A 17,998-nucleotide genomic window follows, 5' to 3' on the forward strand; every position below is an offset into this window, starting at 1 on the left:
GCGGGATGGGCCGTGAGGGGGGGCCAAGGGTTTTTGCCCATTGCTCATGTGCCCCTCTGCCACTGGCAGGCTGCAGAAGGGGGCTTCCCCAAAGGTCCTGCATGTTGGCTGGGCTCAGGTTATAGGTAAGTGCTTGACCCCTGGAACCAGTCCCGGGATGGGGGTTCCATGTCTTGATTGCACCTTCCAGTCCTGGGCAACCTGGCGATCACTCTTGGCATGGTGATCGCAGGCAGCCTCTTGTTCCAAGATCTTCATCCTGTTATGACCTGTTTAAACTCTGATGTGGCCTCCTCACTCTGAACTGCTCTGCCTGACAACTGATCAGAAGAATCAAGCCAACAGCACTTTCCCTTTCATCACATCAGATCCCTCACCCCCATGCTTTTGAAACTGCTGCTTTTTGAAGTGGCAAAGCCCTTCTAGAAAGCCCTGGGCACTTGAAAGGGCTTGAAATCCCCTGGGATCCTTTGAAGGGCTAAGCATTCATTAACTTTCACTTTAACTTGCCTTTGATTGACAGCTTAATGGTTTTGACACAGCTGCCAGCAGGTGTGCTTATCTTTCCCATCATACTTGAATGCATCTAAGACATTCTTGTTACGATTTGATAGCTGCTGTCCACTTCAACAATGCTAAGTGCTTGCTACAGTTAAAAGAGAGGAAGATACTTTGAAGTGGTCAGAAGCTGTAAATCATAACAAGAATGTTTATAAACACAAATAGTTTAAGGAAATTAGCTTTGTGTGATAAGCATTAGAAATGTGATTTATTTAATATTTATGTTCCTGGAAGGATAAAACCTGTAGTTCCATTCATGCTGGACAAAAGGTGTTTCTAACATGTGGGGGTTGGTTAATTTCCAACTGTGTTTCTATTGTGTTTAGAGGAGAAGAATAAATAAATCAGCAGTGGTTGTTGAAAAAGGGGGGCCTTGCAAAGTAGAGAAGTTTATGAGTTTTAGTTAGATAATTCGATTGCAGTTGAAGACAGTAGTGAAAATAAAGACAGCCCTCACTGCTTCTCTAGAGACAGGTGGTTCTCTGTTCCTCCACGTTTTATATTAAAAAAATAAAAGCCTTTTGAACCAGGCTTCCACTCTGGCATCTTTCCATCCAGTTATAACATTAGATACGATCGTAACAAACTGCAATTCAGAGTGAAGACAATCTTGCTCAATTCACCTGTTAACAATTTTTTTTGCAAGAGGAGCGGAGAAGGAATGAGAAACAGCTCTGTTTATGCCTAAAGTGAACAACCATAGAGACCCCTAACCATGCAAAATTGAAAAATATGTACTCCTGACACTGATCTCCCTCATATCGGGAGGTAAAAAAAATTAATCCCAACTCCATTTACCTTTCCAAAAAGATTTTTTAAAGAGCTAAAATAGGTAGTGGGTGAAAATATGCCAAAAACATTTCTATAAACGTGAATCTAGAAATCCTTCGCCTATATGGAAAAAAACTTGTTTGAAGTGTATGCATGTTACATACAAGTTTTCAGTATGAGTTTTAGAAAGCTTCAAGAGGTCAAACAAATTTCACCTTCACCTGTTGTGTGAAAACCATAAGATTCCTCAACTTCCTTACAGCCAAATTGGCAGATCTGTACCTGTAAAAAAAAAATTGAGGATTACAGTAATGCAAACAATGAAACTCAGTAAATAAGTAATAATTGATTAAAGAGAAAAATTGCATTTACACAGCCTTCACATGACGTCAGGACATCCCAAAAGTGATTCACAGGAATTGAAGTTCTTTTGAAGTACACCCACTGTTGTGCATAATACAGCAGCAAGTTTTCACATGATGCATTCTGCAAACAGCAATGATAACTAGAGGGAGTGAACTCTTTGCTAAACACCAGGTTTAAGGCGCTAAATTGGAAAGCATCCCAAATGCCTTATTAACCCAGACCCATTGATTGCAATGCAGGCAGAATGCCAACTTAAGGAGGCAGCCAGTTTCCTTTATGAATGCTGTGTTCAGCCAGGAGCTGCCTTGTTGTTCATTAGCTGGGCATAATAGCAAGGGCCAATATTGTGAGAGGTGGGCACGTCTAAGGTACCTGTTAAAGGGGAGGTGCATTGTGGCTGGTACAGGTGTAGACAGTCATGGTTGTAAGAGAATCTGCCCTGAGAAAGAGAGAGAGAATGGGCATCGAGACCTTTGAAGGTTTCATTGGAGGTCTTTGTGGTGGTGGTGAAGTGTCTTTTATCAATGAGTGGCCCACCAGACACATACTCAAAAAGGCAGTGGGAGCAGATTGACATCAGTGCCAGAAGTCAAGCCTCAGGGAGTTGCAAAGAGGTTCACTGACCTCACACAAGTGTACAGGATCAGTGAATTCATTTGTAAATGCTATTTCCTACCAGCAGCAGCGGGGCGAGAGGGGCAGCAGCAGAGCGAGAGGGGCAGCAGCGGGGCGAGAGGGGCAGCAGCGGGGCGAGAGGAGCTGATGAAGGAGCTGCGCTCCAAAAGCTAGTGACTCCAAACAAACCTGTTGGACTTTAACCTGATGTTGCAAGACTTCTTACTGTGCTTTAAATCTGCCACATCACTCCTCCTCAAAAGCGAACCTTTAATCCTTCTATCCTTGAAAGCTACTGCCAATCTCCATTTCCTGTTCAAAGTCCTTGAAAGTGTTATTGCTTCCAAAATCTGCCCAGATCTCCATGTTTCAATCCCTCCAGTCTAGTTCAATCCCTCCAGCTCTTGTCAAAGTCACAAATAACATTCTATGTCTCTGTGACAAAGATGAACTATCCCTCCTGGTCCTTCTCTTACATGGTGCATCCTACTTCAACACTTCTCAACTAATGTCTAGCTGGATAGGACTGCTCTCACCTGGTTCTGTTCTTACCTAACTAATCGTAGCCAAAGATAGGTTGCAATGGCTTCTCTCCCACAGATGCACTTGAATGTCACCCAATAATCTATCCTTGGCGCCCTCCTATTTCTCATATGTGTGTGCCCCTCAGTAACATCATAAGAAAGCATATATATGCTGACGACACACAGCTCCAACTCACCACCACTTCTCTCCCTATTCCTGCACTGATGCAGAATTATCGGACCTATGGCCACCTAAAATGGCCGCCAGCAAATATCACTGAGAAAAATAGTCAAAGTCAAACACAGACAAGCTGCAGCTTGCAGATATACAAAAGCTGCAGCCCAGACTTCTGCAAAAAGTAACACATGAAAAAGGTAGTTGAAAGGCCATCCTGGACAATGGGCTTCAGGTAGTAACTGACAATAAGTGGCAGACTTGGTGGCGTCCGATTTCCTTATTTGGGAAGGCCTACGTGCCTCGGGCACTAACGGCCATGGCTGACCGGAACCTGCCCCATCATCAAGGTGGCAACTCTTAATTGGTTAGGATCGATCAGTGTGACCAAGCCCTGATCGATGGATTGGCCATCTATTGGGACCTTCCAAAACCGCACAAAACTTTCCAAGGATAAAAGATGCTGCGCAGCCCACCACTCGCTCTCTCAATTGCAGCTTTCGACAGCCAATAACAATGGTGACCCCCTTCACCAGCCAAGAGGAAGACTACCCACGCCATCGCCAGAGGGACCAGAGCCGAGGACTGTCGTAAACCACTGTTAGTATATTTTATGTATTGTGGTAACCTGCTACTGTACTACATGTAATGCGGTAAACCACTGCCTGATGGCTCCGCCTCCCCTCGGGCCCGGTATAAAGGTGGCCGACCTCCGGCCCTGTCCCAGTTTGGGATCAGAGGCCAGGAGGCTTTCAGTTTAGCTTATTAAACCCTCAGTTTCGTTCACTACTGATCTTGTGTTGACTTATGGCACATCAATTTAATAAGCTAAGCTAAGCTTTTAAGATGAATTCATCACTCAAGCCTGACCGCCTGGAACTGGATCCACAAGCAGCCGATGCCACTGCGACATTCGAGCACTGGCTAAGCTGCTTCAAAGCTTACCTCGGATCCTCCACCGAAGACATCACCGACCTCCAAAAGCAGCAAATACTCAACGCACGGGTGAGCCCGCAAGTTTTCCTTCTCATCAGAGACGCCCCCTCGTATTCGGAGGTGATAATGCTGCTGAAGTGACAGTACGTGAAGACAGTAAACGAGGTGTACGCTAGGCACCTCCTTGCCACGAGGCAACAATGTCCCGGAGAATCACAAGCCGAGTTCCTGCGTGCTTTGCGGATACTCAGCCGGAACTGTGCTTGCCAGGCGGTATCGGCTGCCCAACACACGGAGCTGCTGATCAAGGACGCCTATGTCACGGGTATTAAGTCCAACTACATCCACCAGCGATGGCTAGAAGGGGGTACGCTCGGCCTACTAGAGACAGTGCAGCTCTCAAACTCCCTGGAAGTGGCTTTCCAGAACATGGAGGTCGACACCTCAGACTACACGGCACCCTCGTGGACGTCGTGGGTGCCGCCATCACCCGACTCGAGTGCAGTGCAAGTCTGTGCCGCGCAGCAGCCCGCCAACGGCGGAAGCCCCAAATGCTACTTTTGCGGCCAGGGTAAGCACCCCAGACAACGCTGCCCTGCATGGAACGCGACTTGCAACGGGTGCGGGAGGAAGGGTCACTTCGCCAAAGTCTGCCAGGCCTGACCGGTCCCTAAAGCGCCTAGGCCTAGCAGCGCTGCCTGATGCTTGTTGGGACCTCCCCCATCTGTCACGCCACCCGCCATGTGCGACTCGTGGGCGCCGCCATTTTTGCTGCCACCCGCCATGTGCGATCCGTGGGGGCCGCCATCTTCGCCGCTATCTTCGCTGCCACCCACCATATGCGACCCATGGGGACCGCCATCTTCGCCGCTATCTTGTACTCCACCCGCCACACACGACCCATGGGGGCCGCAATCTCTGACACCACCTCTGATGCCACCCGCTACGCCCAGCCCATAGGGGCCGCCATCTTGGAACCGCTCCGCCACCTCCCGGGACCCCTGCTCACCCGGTCTAACGCTGGCCACCGTTACCTCCGAACGGCCCACCCACCACCTTCCGAAGCTTGCCTCCATCATACTTGACCAGTCTCGACCCCATCAACACACGAGATCCACGATGACCGTCCAGATCAACGGGCACGAGACGGCCTGCCTCTTCGACTCCGGGTGCACAGACTGCTTTATCCACCCAGATACGGTAAGGCACTGCTCCCTCCCAATTTTACCCGCGACCCAGAAAATCTCCCTGGCTTCCGGATCGCATTCCGTAGCAATCCGGGGGTACTGTGTCACAACCCTTTCAGTACAAGGCGTAGAGTACACTAACTTTAAGCTCTACGTCCTCCCCCATCTCTGCGCGGCCCTATTACTGGGCCTCGACTTCCAGTGCCACCTCCAAAGCCTTACCTTAAAGTTCGGTGGACCCCTGCCCCCCCCCCCCCCCCCCCCCCACCTTCTGTAGCCTCTTAAGGTTCTTAAGCCTCTTAAGGTCGCCCCACCCTCGCTCTTCGCTAACCTCACCCCGGACTGTAAACCCGTCGCCACTAGGAGCAGACGATACAGTGTCCGGGACAGGGCCTTTATCAGGTTGGAGGTCCACTGACACCTACGAGAGGGGATCATTGAGGCTAGTACCAGTACCTGGAGAGCCCAGGTGGTGGAGGTCAAGACCAGAGAGAAGCACCAGATGGTCATTGACTACAGTCAGACGATCAACCAGTACACGCAGCTCGATGTGTACCCCAACCCCGCATATCTGACATTGTCAATCAGATTGCGCAGTATCAAGTCTTCTCCATAGTCGACTTGAAGTCCGCATACCACCAGCTCCCTATCCACTCGGAGGACCGCCAATACACTGCCTTCAAGGCAGATGGCCGCCTCTACCACTTCCTCAGGGTCCCCTTCGGCGTCACCAATGGGGTCTCGGTCTTCCAACGGGAGATGGATCGAATGGTTGACCAGTACAGGCTGCAGGTCACGTTCCCGTACCTAGACAATGTCAATATCTGCGGCCATGACCAGCAGAACCATGACGCCAACCTGCAAAAATTCCTCAACACCGCCAAGCTCCTTAATCTCACATACAATAAGGAGAAATGAGTTTTCCGCACAACCCACCTCACCATCCTTGGTTACGTTGTGGAAAACGGAGTCCTAGGACCCGACCCCGACCGCATGCGCCCCCTCCTGGAAATTCCCCTCCCCCACTGCCCCAAGGCCCTGAAGAGATGCCTGGGGTTCTTCTCTTATTATGTACAGTGGGTCACCAATTATGTGGACATGGCCTGCCCACTCATTAAATCTACCGTTTTTCCCCTGATGGCTGAGGCCTGTCTGGCCTTCAACCTCATCAAGGCAGATATTGCCAAAGCCGCGATGCACGCTGTGGGCGAGTCCATTCCGTCCCAGGTGGAGAGCGATGCGTCTGACTTTACCCTGGCCGCTACCCTCAACCAGGCGGGCAGGCCCGTGGCTTTCTTCTCCCTTACCCTCCATGCCTCTGAAATTCAATAGTCCTCCGTCGACAAGGAAGCCCAAGCCATTGTAGAAGCTGTGCAACATTGGAGGCATTATCTGGCCGGCAGGTGATTCACTCTCCTCACTGACCAACGCCGGTTGCCTCCAAGTTTAACAATACACAGCGGGGTAAAATCAAGAACGACAAGATTCTGAGGTGAAGGATCGAACTCTCCACCGACAACTATGAGATCTTGTACCGACCTGGGACATTCACTGAGCCTCCAGATGCCCTATCCCGCTGTTCATGTGCCAGCGCACAAGTAGACCAGACCCTCCACAATGACTTTTGTCACCCAAGGGTCACCCGTTTTTTTCATTTTATCAAGGCTCACAAACTGCCTTACTCCATCAAGTAGGTCAGGACCATGACCAGAGACTGCCAGGTCTGCGCAGAGTGCAAACCGCACTTCTATCAGACCGGCAGAACACACCTGGTAAAGGCCTCCCGCCCCTTTGAGCGCCTCAGCGTCGACTTCAAAGGGCCCCTCTCCTCCACTGACCCTCACGGTAGCATGGTGGTTAGCATCAATGCTTCACAGCTCCAGGGTCCCAGGTTCGATTCCCGGCTGGGTCACTGTCTGTGTGGAGTCTGCACGTCCTCCCCGTTTGTGCGTGGGTTTCCTCCGGGTGCTCCGGTTTCCTCCCACAGTCCAAAGATGTGCGGGTTAGGTGGATTGGCTGTTCTAAATTGCCCGTAGTGTAAGGTTAATGGGGGGATTGTTGGGATACGGGTTACGTGGGTTTAAGTAGGGTGATCATTGCTCGGCACAACATCGAGGGCCGAAGGGCCTGTTCTGTGCTGTACTGTTCTATGTTCTATCAATCAACACAAGACGAGTAGTGAACAAAACTGAGACTTTAATAAGCTAAACAGAAAGCCTCCTGGCCTCTGATCCCGAAATGGGACAGGGCCAGAGGTCAGCCACCTTTATACTGGGCCCGAGGGGAGGCGGAGGGTTGTTGATGAGTACTCATGATTCCCCTTTGCCATCCCGTGCCCTGCCTTGACCTCTGCCCCGTCAAGTCCCTGCACAGTCTCTTCACTTTGTTCGGTTTCCCCACCTACATCCATAGCGATCGGGGTTCCTCCTTCATGAGCGACGACTTGCATCAGTTCCTGCTTAGCAAGGGCATCGCCTCAAGCAGGACGACCAGCTACAAGCCGCAGGGCAACGGACAGGTGGAGAGGGAGAACACGACGGTCTGGAAGGCCGTCCTTCTGGCCCTACGGTCTAGAAGTCTCCCAGTCCCCCGCTGGCAGGAGGTCCTTCCCGATGCGCTCCACTCCATCCGGTCGCTCCTGTGCACGGCCACCAGTGAGACCGCTCACGAACGTATGTTTGCCTTCCCCAGGAAGTTCACCTCCAGGTCTCACTCCCGACCTGGCTGACAGGCCCAGGGCCCGTCCTCCTCCGGAAGCATGCGAGGAGTCATAAATCGGATCGCCTCGTCGAGAAGGTCCTGCTCCTCCATTCCAACCCACAATATGCCTAAGTGGCACATCATGACGGGTGGCAGGACACAGTCGCCCTCTGGGATTTGGCACCTGCAGGTTCCCCAGTGACCATCACCACCACCCCCGACCCTACACCGTCTCCCTCCACCACTACTCGGCTACTTCAAGGTCTGGCGTCCCCAGGCCCACCGGTGACCATCACCACCACCCCCGCCCACACACCACCTCCCCCCCCCCTTCGCCGACTCAACTACTGGGTGAAGAAAAGGACAACACGCTCTCGGACGCGCAGGTCTCAACACCAACACACACACCACAGCCGGGACTGAGACGATCACAGCGGAAGGTCAAAGCCCCCGACAGACTCGACCTTTAAGCCCACTTCATCCCCGCTGGACTCTTTTTTAACAGGGGTTGAATGTGGAACCACTGTTAGTATATTATATGTATTGTGGTAAACCACTGCCTGATGGCTCCGCCTCCCCTCGGGCCCGGTATAAAGGTGGCCGACCTCCGGCCCTGTCCCAGTTTGGGATCAGAGGCCAGGAGGCTTTCTGTTTAGCTTATTAAAACCTCAGTTTCATTTGCGACTCGTCTTGTGTTGACTGATGGCACATCAAGGACACAGATGACCAGCAACATACATGCAGAACTGCCAGACAACAGATCTCAGATTAGGCTATATCTGTTCTGCACTTGCCAGTCACCTGGAAGTTAAGTTAAGGTTTTTCTTGTGTATTAGTTTAGCGTTCTAGGCGCATGCTGTGTGAAACAAAGTGTTTTATTCTATCAAACAAACTTGTGGTCATTTGTCCATCGTACACGGGTTAAAGTCACATTGTGGTTCAGAAGGTACAACAGACCGCTTATCTGAATCTGGTACCAGACAAGCTGAAATTTCCTCCAAATAAATATTAGAAAGACTGAAAGCCACTGATTTTGGTCTCCACTCCAAATACCCCTCCCTCCTGCCAGCAGTCCGAGACAAAACCACACCGTTCACAAAATTGGTGTAATATTTGACTGCAAGATCAGCTTCTGAACACATCATTTCTAAGGCCACCCATTTCCTCCTTTGGTACATCTGCCCTCTTCTTGGGAAAGGATATAAATAGATATGTTGATGGAGGTAACATGGTGGCACAGTGGTTAGCACTACTGCCTCAGCACCAGGGACCCGGGTTCAATTCTGGCGTTGGGTCACTGTCTGTGTGGAGTTTTCACGTTCTCCCAGTGTCTGCGTGGGTTTCTTCCACATGCTCCGGTTTCCTCCCACAGTCCAAAGGTGTGCAGGTTCGGTGGATTGGCCGTGTTAAATTGCCCCTTAGTGTCCAAAGATGTGCAGTTTAGGTGAATTGGCTATGATCAATGCGGGGAGTTATGGGGTTAGTGCAGGGGAGTGGGCCTACGGAGGGTCAGTGCAGACATGATGGGCCGATGGGCCTCCTCCTGCACTGTAGGAATTCTGTGTTTCAGGAATCTGAAACTGGCTGACAGTATAATTTTGTGACAGCGATAATATCGGGGTGTTGATTGACTAGTCCGTTGCATCACCACCACCTTCTCAAGGGAATTTAGATATGGGCGTTAAATGCTGGCCCAGCCAATGATGCCCAGCTTACATGTTGACTGCTCCCAAGCTTGTGACACCAGTTTCAATTATTAGTGAAGGTTGACTGGATTGGGTGTGCCCTAGTTGCATCTTTCTAATTCAATCCCTAAGTAATGACACTTGGAGAACAGCCGCAGGTTTTCTTTCTGAAAACAGGAACAAAAGGTGGGATTTAAAGGGATAGCTACTTCCATTATGCTAACACAATGGAAATATGTTCAGCTCGGAGTCAGAAGGTTATGGGTTCAAGCTGAGACCAGAAATTTGAACACATAAATTAGGCTGACACGTCTCTGCAATACTGAGGAAGCGCGGCCTTCTCATGAGGTGTTGCCCATTTGTTTCATTGGCTGCCAACATATTGAGATGTATGGAGAACATGAAGGAACGCAAATATCCTGGGGGTTGTTTCTTGTCCTGTAATTATGTTACATCGCACATTTCCTTCACTCACTTGCTGGATCCCTGGAGCACACAACAGTTAAATTAGTGAAGTTGCTGTCATGAGTGAATTCAGACTTCACCACTAATCCATGTCCATTGGTACAGTGAATCAGAATGGGCAGAATGAACTGAAGAAATTGCTGTGTGGGATCAATGCTGAATTAGGCAAAGTAGGATTTTTAAGCAGCCACTGAATCAGTCAAAAGCTATTCTCCTTCCAAAATGAATGTGTTCAGGAACTTTCATATGAACCCAATTGATTCACCACATTTCCAAACCCTTCCCAACTTTTCTTCAATGTACATAATCTCACTTTACATTTCCCAAGATGATCCCAAATGATCATCTAAGGCGCGATTCAACAGAAAGACGTTACGGTGCTGTTTCAAGCGCATTTGACGGGGTGTTTCTCGATGGCTGCAGTGCCAAAAATAACCCGCTATTCAATGGCACTTTGCCGTTTACTTTGGCATCGGGATGTTTCCCCCCGTTGAGGCCACACTTAGGCAGCCATGCTGTAGTGACGAGCTCAGGACCGGCTCCTGGCAGATCGGGGCACCGTTTCGGAAGGCTGCCCCAATCTCACCACCCCCCCCCCTTTCAGCAATGGCCACCTCGCCAGCTTTCAGGACCTCCCAAACTCTCAACTTTGTCTCGGGCCCTCGAACCCAGGGTGTCTGGCTGCCAGGGAGAGTGCCGGAGTGCCTGCGAGACCCCCCCCCCCCCCAAGGTGTCATCACACCCGGTTCACATTACTATGAACCAGTGCTGAATGGTGCCTGGTTGAAACCTCACAGGCATCACAACTGAATCCCGGGCGCTGGGTGAAGCCGGTGAATGCATATTTAGATGGGCCTAATAACTCATTTAAATATGCATTTCTGGATCTCGACCAGCGAGGGAGAGATCCGGATCGCGGCGGACTTTGAGAGTCCATTAACTCTCGCGAGGTTTCTCGCTCGGCGCAACGGCAGATTTTGGCCTCTCCCAGCATTCAACCATTGCATCCCGATTCCAAGTCGGGTGCAATGAGATTTTTCAATCGTGCGCCTAACCTCAAATTAAATCTCCATGTAAGCTCTGCCAATTTATAAAAATGTATTTCAACTGATTTTAAACAGAATAATTACGAGCAGAGTAAAGCTATTCAACTTTTTAAAGAAAAACTATTTGAAGAACATAATCAGCATTGCAGAAGATAATGGCTGGCATTTTGCAGTCAGAGGCAAAGGAATGGTGTTTGCCATTCACCACTTGACCACTGCCTGCAAAACCCTTTTGTGCTTTTAAAGAAACTTCCTCTACTCCAATATCTGATCGAGCAAAGTTTCTGTGGTGTGTAAGAGAGCAAGGGAAGTAATCAGATTGAAAATATTCTCACAGGCAGGCAGAGTCTAAACCAGGATTTATAAAGCAGAAAATACAAATTAGATTTAAATCATGCACAGAAAGAGGAATAAAGATTGGGAAAGGTGGTTGTGATTATGATAGAGAAATAAAAGAAATAGAAAAAGAAATGGGGAAAGTTTTTAAATCTCCAATCCTAATTAACTTCTGAAGGAATTAGAACTCCACATTTGCAAAATTTAATTTTAACAGTGCGCACCTTTGGCCTCAATGTTATTCACATAAACCTTCACAAAAGGTTGTGAAACAGATGGTGACCACTGTTAAATGGTTTCACCTTACCTAAACTTCCTGCCATGGACATTGGCAGAAGAAGCTGTTCTAAACAATACAGATGAGTTGTCCCAGCTTTGATTATTGGCCTTTTGTTGGATTTGACCAGACAACAAGTGAGGCACTACACTAGGGAGGTAAGCGGGAAGTCAACCATGTTCCCATCCGTGATCATTTAAAGTTATTTCATGATAGAAAATTTGTAGATGAAATTAGTAGGGGTAAATGTTTGTATGGAAAAACTCTTTCAATAAAAATTATTTAAAAAAAAAAAAAAAGAAAATTTGTAGATGTGAACATTAGGGGATATCTCCACTGGGGTTAGCTATAATGACTAGAGACACTTCTTGAGTGAGATACTGGAGGGTGCCTGTGTAGAAAATTGGACAAAAGGGGCAATGTACTGCAATCCAAATTTATTTCACGTGAAGGATTTACATACTAAGGTTTCCGAAACTCATAATAGCAACAGATGAATTCTTACAGATTATGGAAGCTGTGTAGGAGCTTGTAAGCTGCAGAAATAAAAGTCACGTAAAGGTTGGGCTGATTTTAGCGCTCTCTCATTGTGCACTTTGGATATTGACAATTACAAACTGACAGGAGAGAGGCAAACTGTGCCGGTCAAGTTTGAATAAACTGTTCTTTCTTCATTAGTAATGCATTATACAAACTGCAGTATAATAGGGAAATGTTTGACGGTGCTTACCTCACATGTTTGATTGAATATTGAATCCTGGAAAATAAGGAAAGGAATTTATATTTTCACATCAGTTAGTTACTGACAGCCTGCAAGAACCTAATGATAAAAGAACAAAAATGTGTAATTGAATTCCAGTGATGTTCTGTGTCTTGCCTTATTGGACCATGCCACTGTAAACATGAACCAAAACACCTATTCTACCTTAATACATAACCGAATGGACCAACTGTTCACGCAAAGCTATTTGAATATATCTTCCAAACTGTAATCACTCTTCAATTTTGATGAAAAAAGAAAGGTGGCCTTGGGACTGAGAATGCCTGAGAAGATCCATGCATGTTTGACCGCATCTAAACTCTATGAAAGCCAGTTTTTTAAAGTATATATAAATATGCTTTACAAAAAGAAGCTGTTCAATAAACACATTCAACATAAACACATTTGTTTTGCTCTCAGTGTTAGCTAATACTCAGCAAAGACTTGAAGAAAACTGGTCTCCAAGGAAATTGGCACGGACATTTGCCTGTACTATGGATTAGACATAACAAAAATAACTTGCCAGTTGAAATAATAATAGCGTTTGTGTGCTTATCTTGTTCCTTTAAATTGTTCAAAAGCTTTAGTGGAGACATCCTTGAAATGAAATGGTTACTGACTACAAAGAACATCAAATTATATAGAATCACAGAATTTACAGTGCAAATTTACAGTGGGCCATTTGGCCCATCAAGCCTACACCGGCCCTTGGAAAAAGCATCCTATTGAAACCCACACCTCCACCCTATCCCTGTAACCCCACCTAAACTTTTTTGGACACTAAGGACAATTTAGCATGGCCAATCCACCTAACCTGCACATTTTCGGACTGTGGGAGGAAACTGGAGCACCTGGAGGAAACCCACGCAGGCAGGGGAAAACATGCAGACTCCGGACAGACAGTGACCCAAGACGGGATTCGAACCTGGGACCCTAGAGCTGTGAAACAACAGTGCGAACCACTGGGCTACTGTGCCACCAAGTATATCTACCCAAGTATAGTGTTACTGGCATGTAAACATCATATTTCTCTAATATCATATATCTAGACTAATACAATTCAAATAATTTAAGCCAAATTCAATTAATTAATAAATCCTGTATTTTAAAAAAAATAACGTCAGTAATGATGATCATGAAACAACAGTCACTTCAGTAATGTCCCAAGGAACTCTGCCATCATCACATGGTCTGGCCTCCGTGCAACTCAAGATCCACAGCAATGTGGTGTCTTGCATCTGCCCTCTCGCAAGCCTCTCAACTGAATCAAACCATCCAGTATTTACATAGACACTGACTTACCTATCACCTGTAATGCACCTGTCTGTGACAGTGCTGATAAGAATGACCACTTCACAGTCCTTGTAAAGACAAAATCCCCTTTTCACAATGATGATGCTGTCTATTGTGTAGTGTGGCCCTATCATCACACTGAATGGAACAGGTTCAGAACAGATCTAGCAGTTCAAAAGTAATTGTCCATGTGACACCATGGGTCATGAGCAGCAGCAACAGAATTGAATTCAATCCCATTCTGTAATCTCATGGCCCAGCACATCCCCCATTCTACCATTACCATCAAGCAAGGGGACCAACGAGGAGTGAAGGAGACCATGCCTGGAGCAGCACCAGACATTCCTAAAAATGAGTTACCAACCTGGTGAAATTGCAACACAGGACCACATACATACTGAACAGCAAAGGTGGCATGCTAGAGACAGAGTACAGCTGTATCTCAACCAACCGATCACATCAAAGCTTTGAAATCTTGCCACATCCAGGCATAAATAGTGGTGGTCAATTAAACAACTAACCAGAGGGGTAGGCACCACAAACATTCCCATCCTCACTGATAATGGAACCCAGCATATCAGTGCAAAACAGCTGAAACACTTGCAACCATCCATAACCAGAAGTGTCAAGTGTATGGCCCTTCTTGTCCTCCACCTGAGCACCCACCCCCCCCCCCCCCCCACTCCCCCATCACAGATGTCAGACTTCAGCCACATTGATTCACTCTGTGCGATTTAAGAAAAAGCTGAAGGCACTGGCTACATTAGAAGGCTATGGGCCCTGGCAACATCCCAGCAGAAGTACTATGATTTGTGCTATAGAACGCTCTGTGATACCAGCACCTATCCAAATGTTATCTTTAAATAGATGTGGCTATGATCTTTATCACCAGATTAGAAATAATGTAAGGTACCCCACGATGGGTAGACTGCATTGTATAGTCATCCAAGTAAGATGTGTTGTCAAGAAGATTGTATATATGCAACATAAACTTCATGAATAAACATTCAAGTTTGCCAATCCCATTTGTGTGGCTGGTGAATTTATTGTTCAGTGGGTAAGAAACAGAAACACAGCACAAACAATGTGGAAAATTGCTCAGGGATGTCCTGTCCACAAGCAGCAGGACAAATTCAATCCAATCAATTGCCTCACCACAGTCTACTCTGACAAAGAGAGAATATGAGGATAGAATGGCAGTGAACATAAAAGGGAACCCAAATGTCTTCTACCAGCATGTAAATAATATGAGTAGCCAGAGATGGTCTGGGTCCTATTAGGCAGAAGGGTAGTGATACAGTATATGCTTCGAGGTGCAAGACAAGGCTAGAATACTTAATGAGCACTTTGCATCATTGTTTACTAAGGAAGAAGATTCTGACAAAATATCAGAAGGAATTGAGATGTTAAAAGCCATGGATGCTGTTAAAATCAAAAGGGAGGAGGTTAGGCTGGCTATCGAAAGGTTATATAAGTCACCTTGTCATCCCAGGCTACTGAGGGGTATGTGGGTGGAGATAGCAGAAGGACTTGCCATGATCCTCCAACTTTCCCTCGATATCAGGGAGGTGCCAGAGGATTGGCGAGTGGCAAATGTGACACTTTATTCGAGAAAGGACATAGCAAATGTCCTAGCTACTATTGGACAGTTTATTCACTTAATATCAGTAATGGGGAAGGCTTTAGAAACAATACCCTTGAGGGGAAAAATATTCACAAGCCCTTGAAGAGGTTTGTGTTAATTAAGGATAGTCACTCGCGATTGAGCCACTGGCCATCGTGTTAAGAAGTTCGGGGGTATGGAAAAGGATAGTGCCGGGGGGGGGACGACGACGACGACGACGACACAGAGATAGGGCGTCCTTATATGCCGATGACTTGTTATTATACGTGTCGGAACTGAATGTGTCAATAGGGGGAATACTGGAGCTGCTCCGGGTGTTTGAGTCTTTCTCGGGGAACAAATTAAATCTAGACAAGTGTGAATATTTTGTGGTGTCTCGGCCAGGGGTGGGGGTAGAGGCTGGGGGGGCAGCCATTCCGTAGGGCAGGGACTCACTTTAGATACCTGGGGGTGCAGGTTGCTCGGGATTGGGGGGGGGGGGGGGGGGGGGGGCTCCGTAGGTACAACATTTCTAGTTTGGTGGGGAGAGTGAAAGCTGATCTGGAAAGGTGGGATGGTCTCCCTCTGTCACTGCGGGGTCGGGTGCAGGCGGTTACAATGAACGCGGTGCCGCGATTTTTGTTTATTTTCCAATGCTGACCAATTTTCCTGCCAAAGGCATTTTTTAGAGAGATTGAAGGGATGATTACCTCGTTCATACGGGGAGGGAAGGTGGCCAGAATTAGAAAGGTGCTACTACAGAGAGGAAGGCAGGCAGGGGGTTTGGGTCTTCCAAACCGGATGTATTATTACTGGGCGGCGAATGTGGAGAAGGTATGAAGCTGGGTCAGAGAGGTTGACTCCCAGTGGGTCAGAATGGAGGAGAGTTTGTGTAGTGGGTCGGGATTGAAGGCGCTAGAAAAAGCGCCGCTCCCGACGGCCCCGGGGAAATACTCAGGGAGTCTGGTTGTAATACCTTTGTTGAGAATTTGAAGGCAGTTTCGGCAGCATTTTGGGTTGGGGGCAGGGTCAAGGGAAATGCCGATTCGGGGGAACCACAGATTTGAGCCAGGGAAGTGGGATGGAAATTTTCAAAGATGGGAGGAGAAAAGAATTAGGACACGAAAAGATTTGTTTCTTGGGGGTCGGTTTGCAGGATTGAAGTAGCTGGAAGCGAAGTATGGGCTGGAGCAGAGGGAAATATTGATATGTGCAGGTTCAAGACTTTGCCAGAAAGGAGATACAGAGCTTCCCGGTGGAGCTGGCCTCCACATTGCGAGAGGAGATGCTAACGACAGGGGTACTAGAGAAGAGGGTAGTGTCGGTGGTTTACGGGGCTATTTTGGAAGAGGAGAAGGCACCGCTGGATGGGATTAAGGCAAAGTGGGAGGGAGAGTTGGGAGAGGGTATGGAGTAGGGGTTCTGGTGTGAGGTGCTCTGGAGGGTGAACGTCTCCACCTCGTGCGCGAGGTTGGGGCTGATACAGCTGAAGGTGGTATATAGAGCACACCTCACAAAGGCAAGGTTGAACTGGCTCTTTGAATGTTGCAGGGGGGCCCCCAAACCACATTTACATGTTTTGGTCCTGTCCAAAGCTGGAGGATTACTGGAGGAGGTTTTTAGGGTAATCTCTAAAGTGGTGCACGTGAAACTGGACCCAGGCCCTCGGAAGGCCATATTTGGGGGGTCGGACCAGCCGGGGTTGAAAATGGGTGCGGAGGCAGATGTTGTAGCCTTCGCCTCGTTGATTACCTGAAGGCGGATCCTGTTAGGACGGAGATCAACCTCTCCACCCTGTGCCCTGGCATGGCGGGGGGACCAGCTGGAATTATTGACTCTTGAGAAGGTCAAATTTGAACTGAGGGGAAAGATGGAGGGGTTCTACAATTCATGGGTGTTATTCATTATGCGCTTTCGAGAATTGGATTACATCGAATATTAGGGGGGGGGGGGGCATTGGGAGAGTTGCGGGGAGGGGACTATATGTGTTAATGGTGTCTATGGGTGATTCCTGATTTCTTTTTGTTATTTGTTTTGTTAACATGCAGGCTAATGTTTGGTGGGAGGATGGGATCATTGTTATTAATATGGGGATTGACATTGCATTCATCACTGATTATTGTTTATTGTTGGTGGGTGTAAATTTGGTAGAAAATGTGAAAAAGGAGATCAAAAATATATATTTTTTTAAATTAAGGGTAGTCAGCACAGATTTGTAAAAGGCAGGTTGTGTTTGACTAATCTAATTGAATTTTTTTGATGAAGTAACAGTTAAGGTTAATGAAGGGATTACAGTGAAAATTGTCTGTAAGGATTTTAAGAGCAAGTACCGCATGAAATGCCAGTTAACAAAATTGAGGCTCATCAAATAGGAGAGAGTGTCAAAATTAGTTTAAAAATTTGCTTAAGGACAGAAGCACGGGAATTGCATAGGTCAGTGAGAACTTTATAGCCATTAATTCTTTGGCTGTCCAACACTGAGGTTTCTCCAACCATTCAAGGAGTGAGTAAAGGTTAACATATTTTCTAATGAAGCTCTTCTACCAAAATACCCAAATACCCAGTGGGTCTACAGTGTGTTAGGAAACTGGCACGATATTCACTGGAGAAATAAGAGCCAACTCTGCAAATGGTCAATGGAAGACTTTGGTTGTCTCCATTTCTTGAAAAGCATTACACAACTCAGTCACCAAGAGTC

The 17,998-nt window shown here is 47.5% G+C and overlaps 1 protein-coding gene across 9 annotated transcripts in view; it reads right to left on the reverse strand.

The window, feature by feature from the left end:
* The window catches only part of ros1 (c-ros oncogene 1, receptor tyrosine kinase), a 335,442-nt gene that overhangs the window by 293,914 nt on the left and 23,530 nt on the right, over positions 1-17,998 (reverse strand). For 7 of the 9 annotated variants that reach the window (XR_005461254.1, XM_038801720.1, XM_038801718.1 and 4 more), the window contains exons 4-5: positions 12,375-12,401; positions 1,554-1,614 (exon numbers count right to left, since the gene is read on the reverse strand). Coding sequence is in view for 8 of the 9 variants with exons in the window: in XM_038801720.1 (XP_038657648.1) it covers positions 1,554-1,614; positions 12,375-12,401 (88 nt within the window). In the remaining variant the exon portion in view is untranslated. The remainder of the gene's footprint in view (positions 1-1,553; positions 1,615-12,374; positions 12,402-17,998) is intronic. The other 2 variants (XM_038801721.1, XM_038801719.1) reach the window with 1 other exon arrangement.

Source organism: Scyliorhinus canicula, chromosome 7 (assembly GCF_902713615.1).
Source record: "Scyliorhinus canicula chromosome 7, sScyCan1.1, whole genome shotgun sequence".
NCBI lineage: Eukaryota > Metazoa > Chordata > Chondrichthyes > Carcharhiniformes > Scyliorhinidae > Scyliorhinus > Scyliorhinus canicula.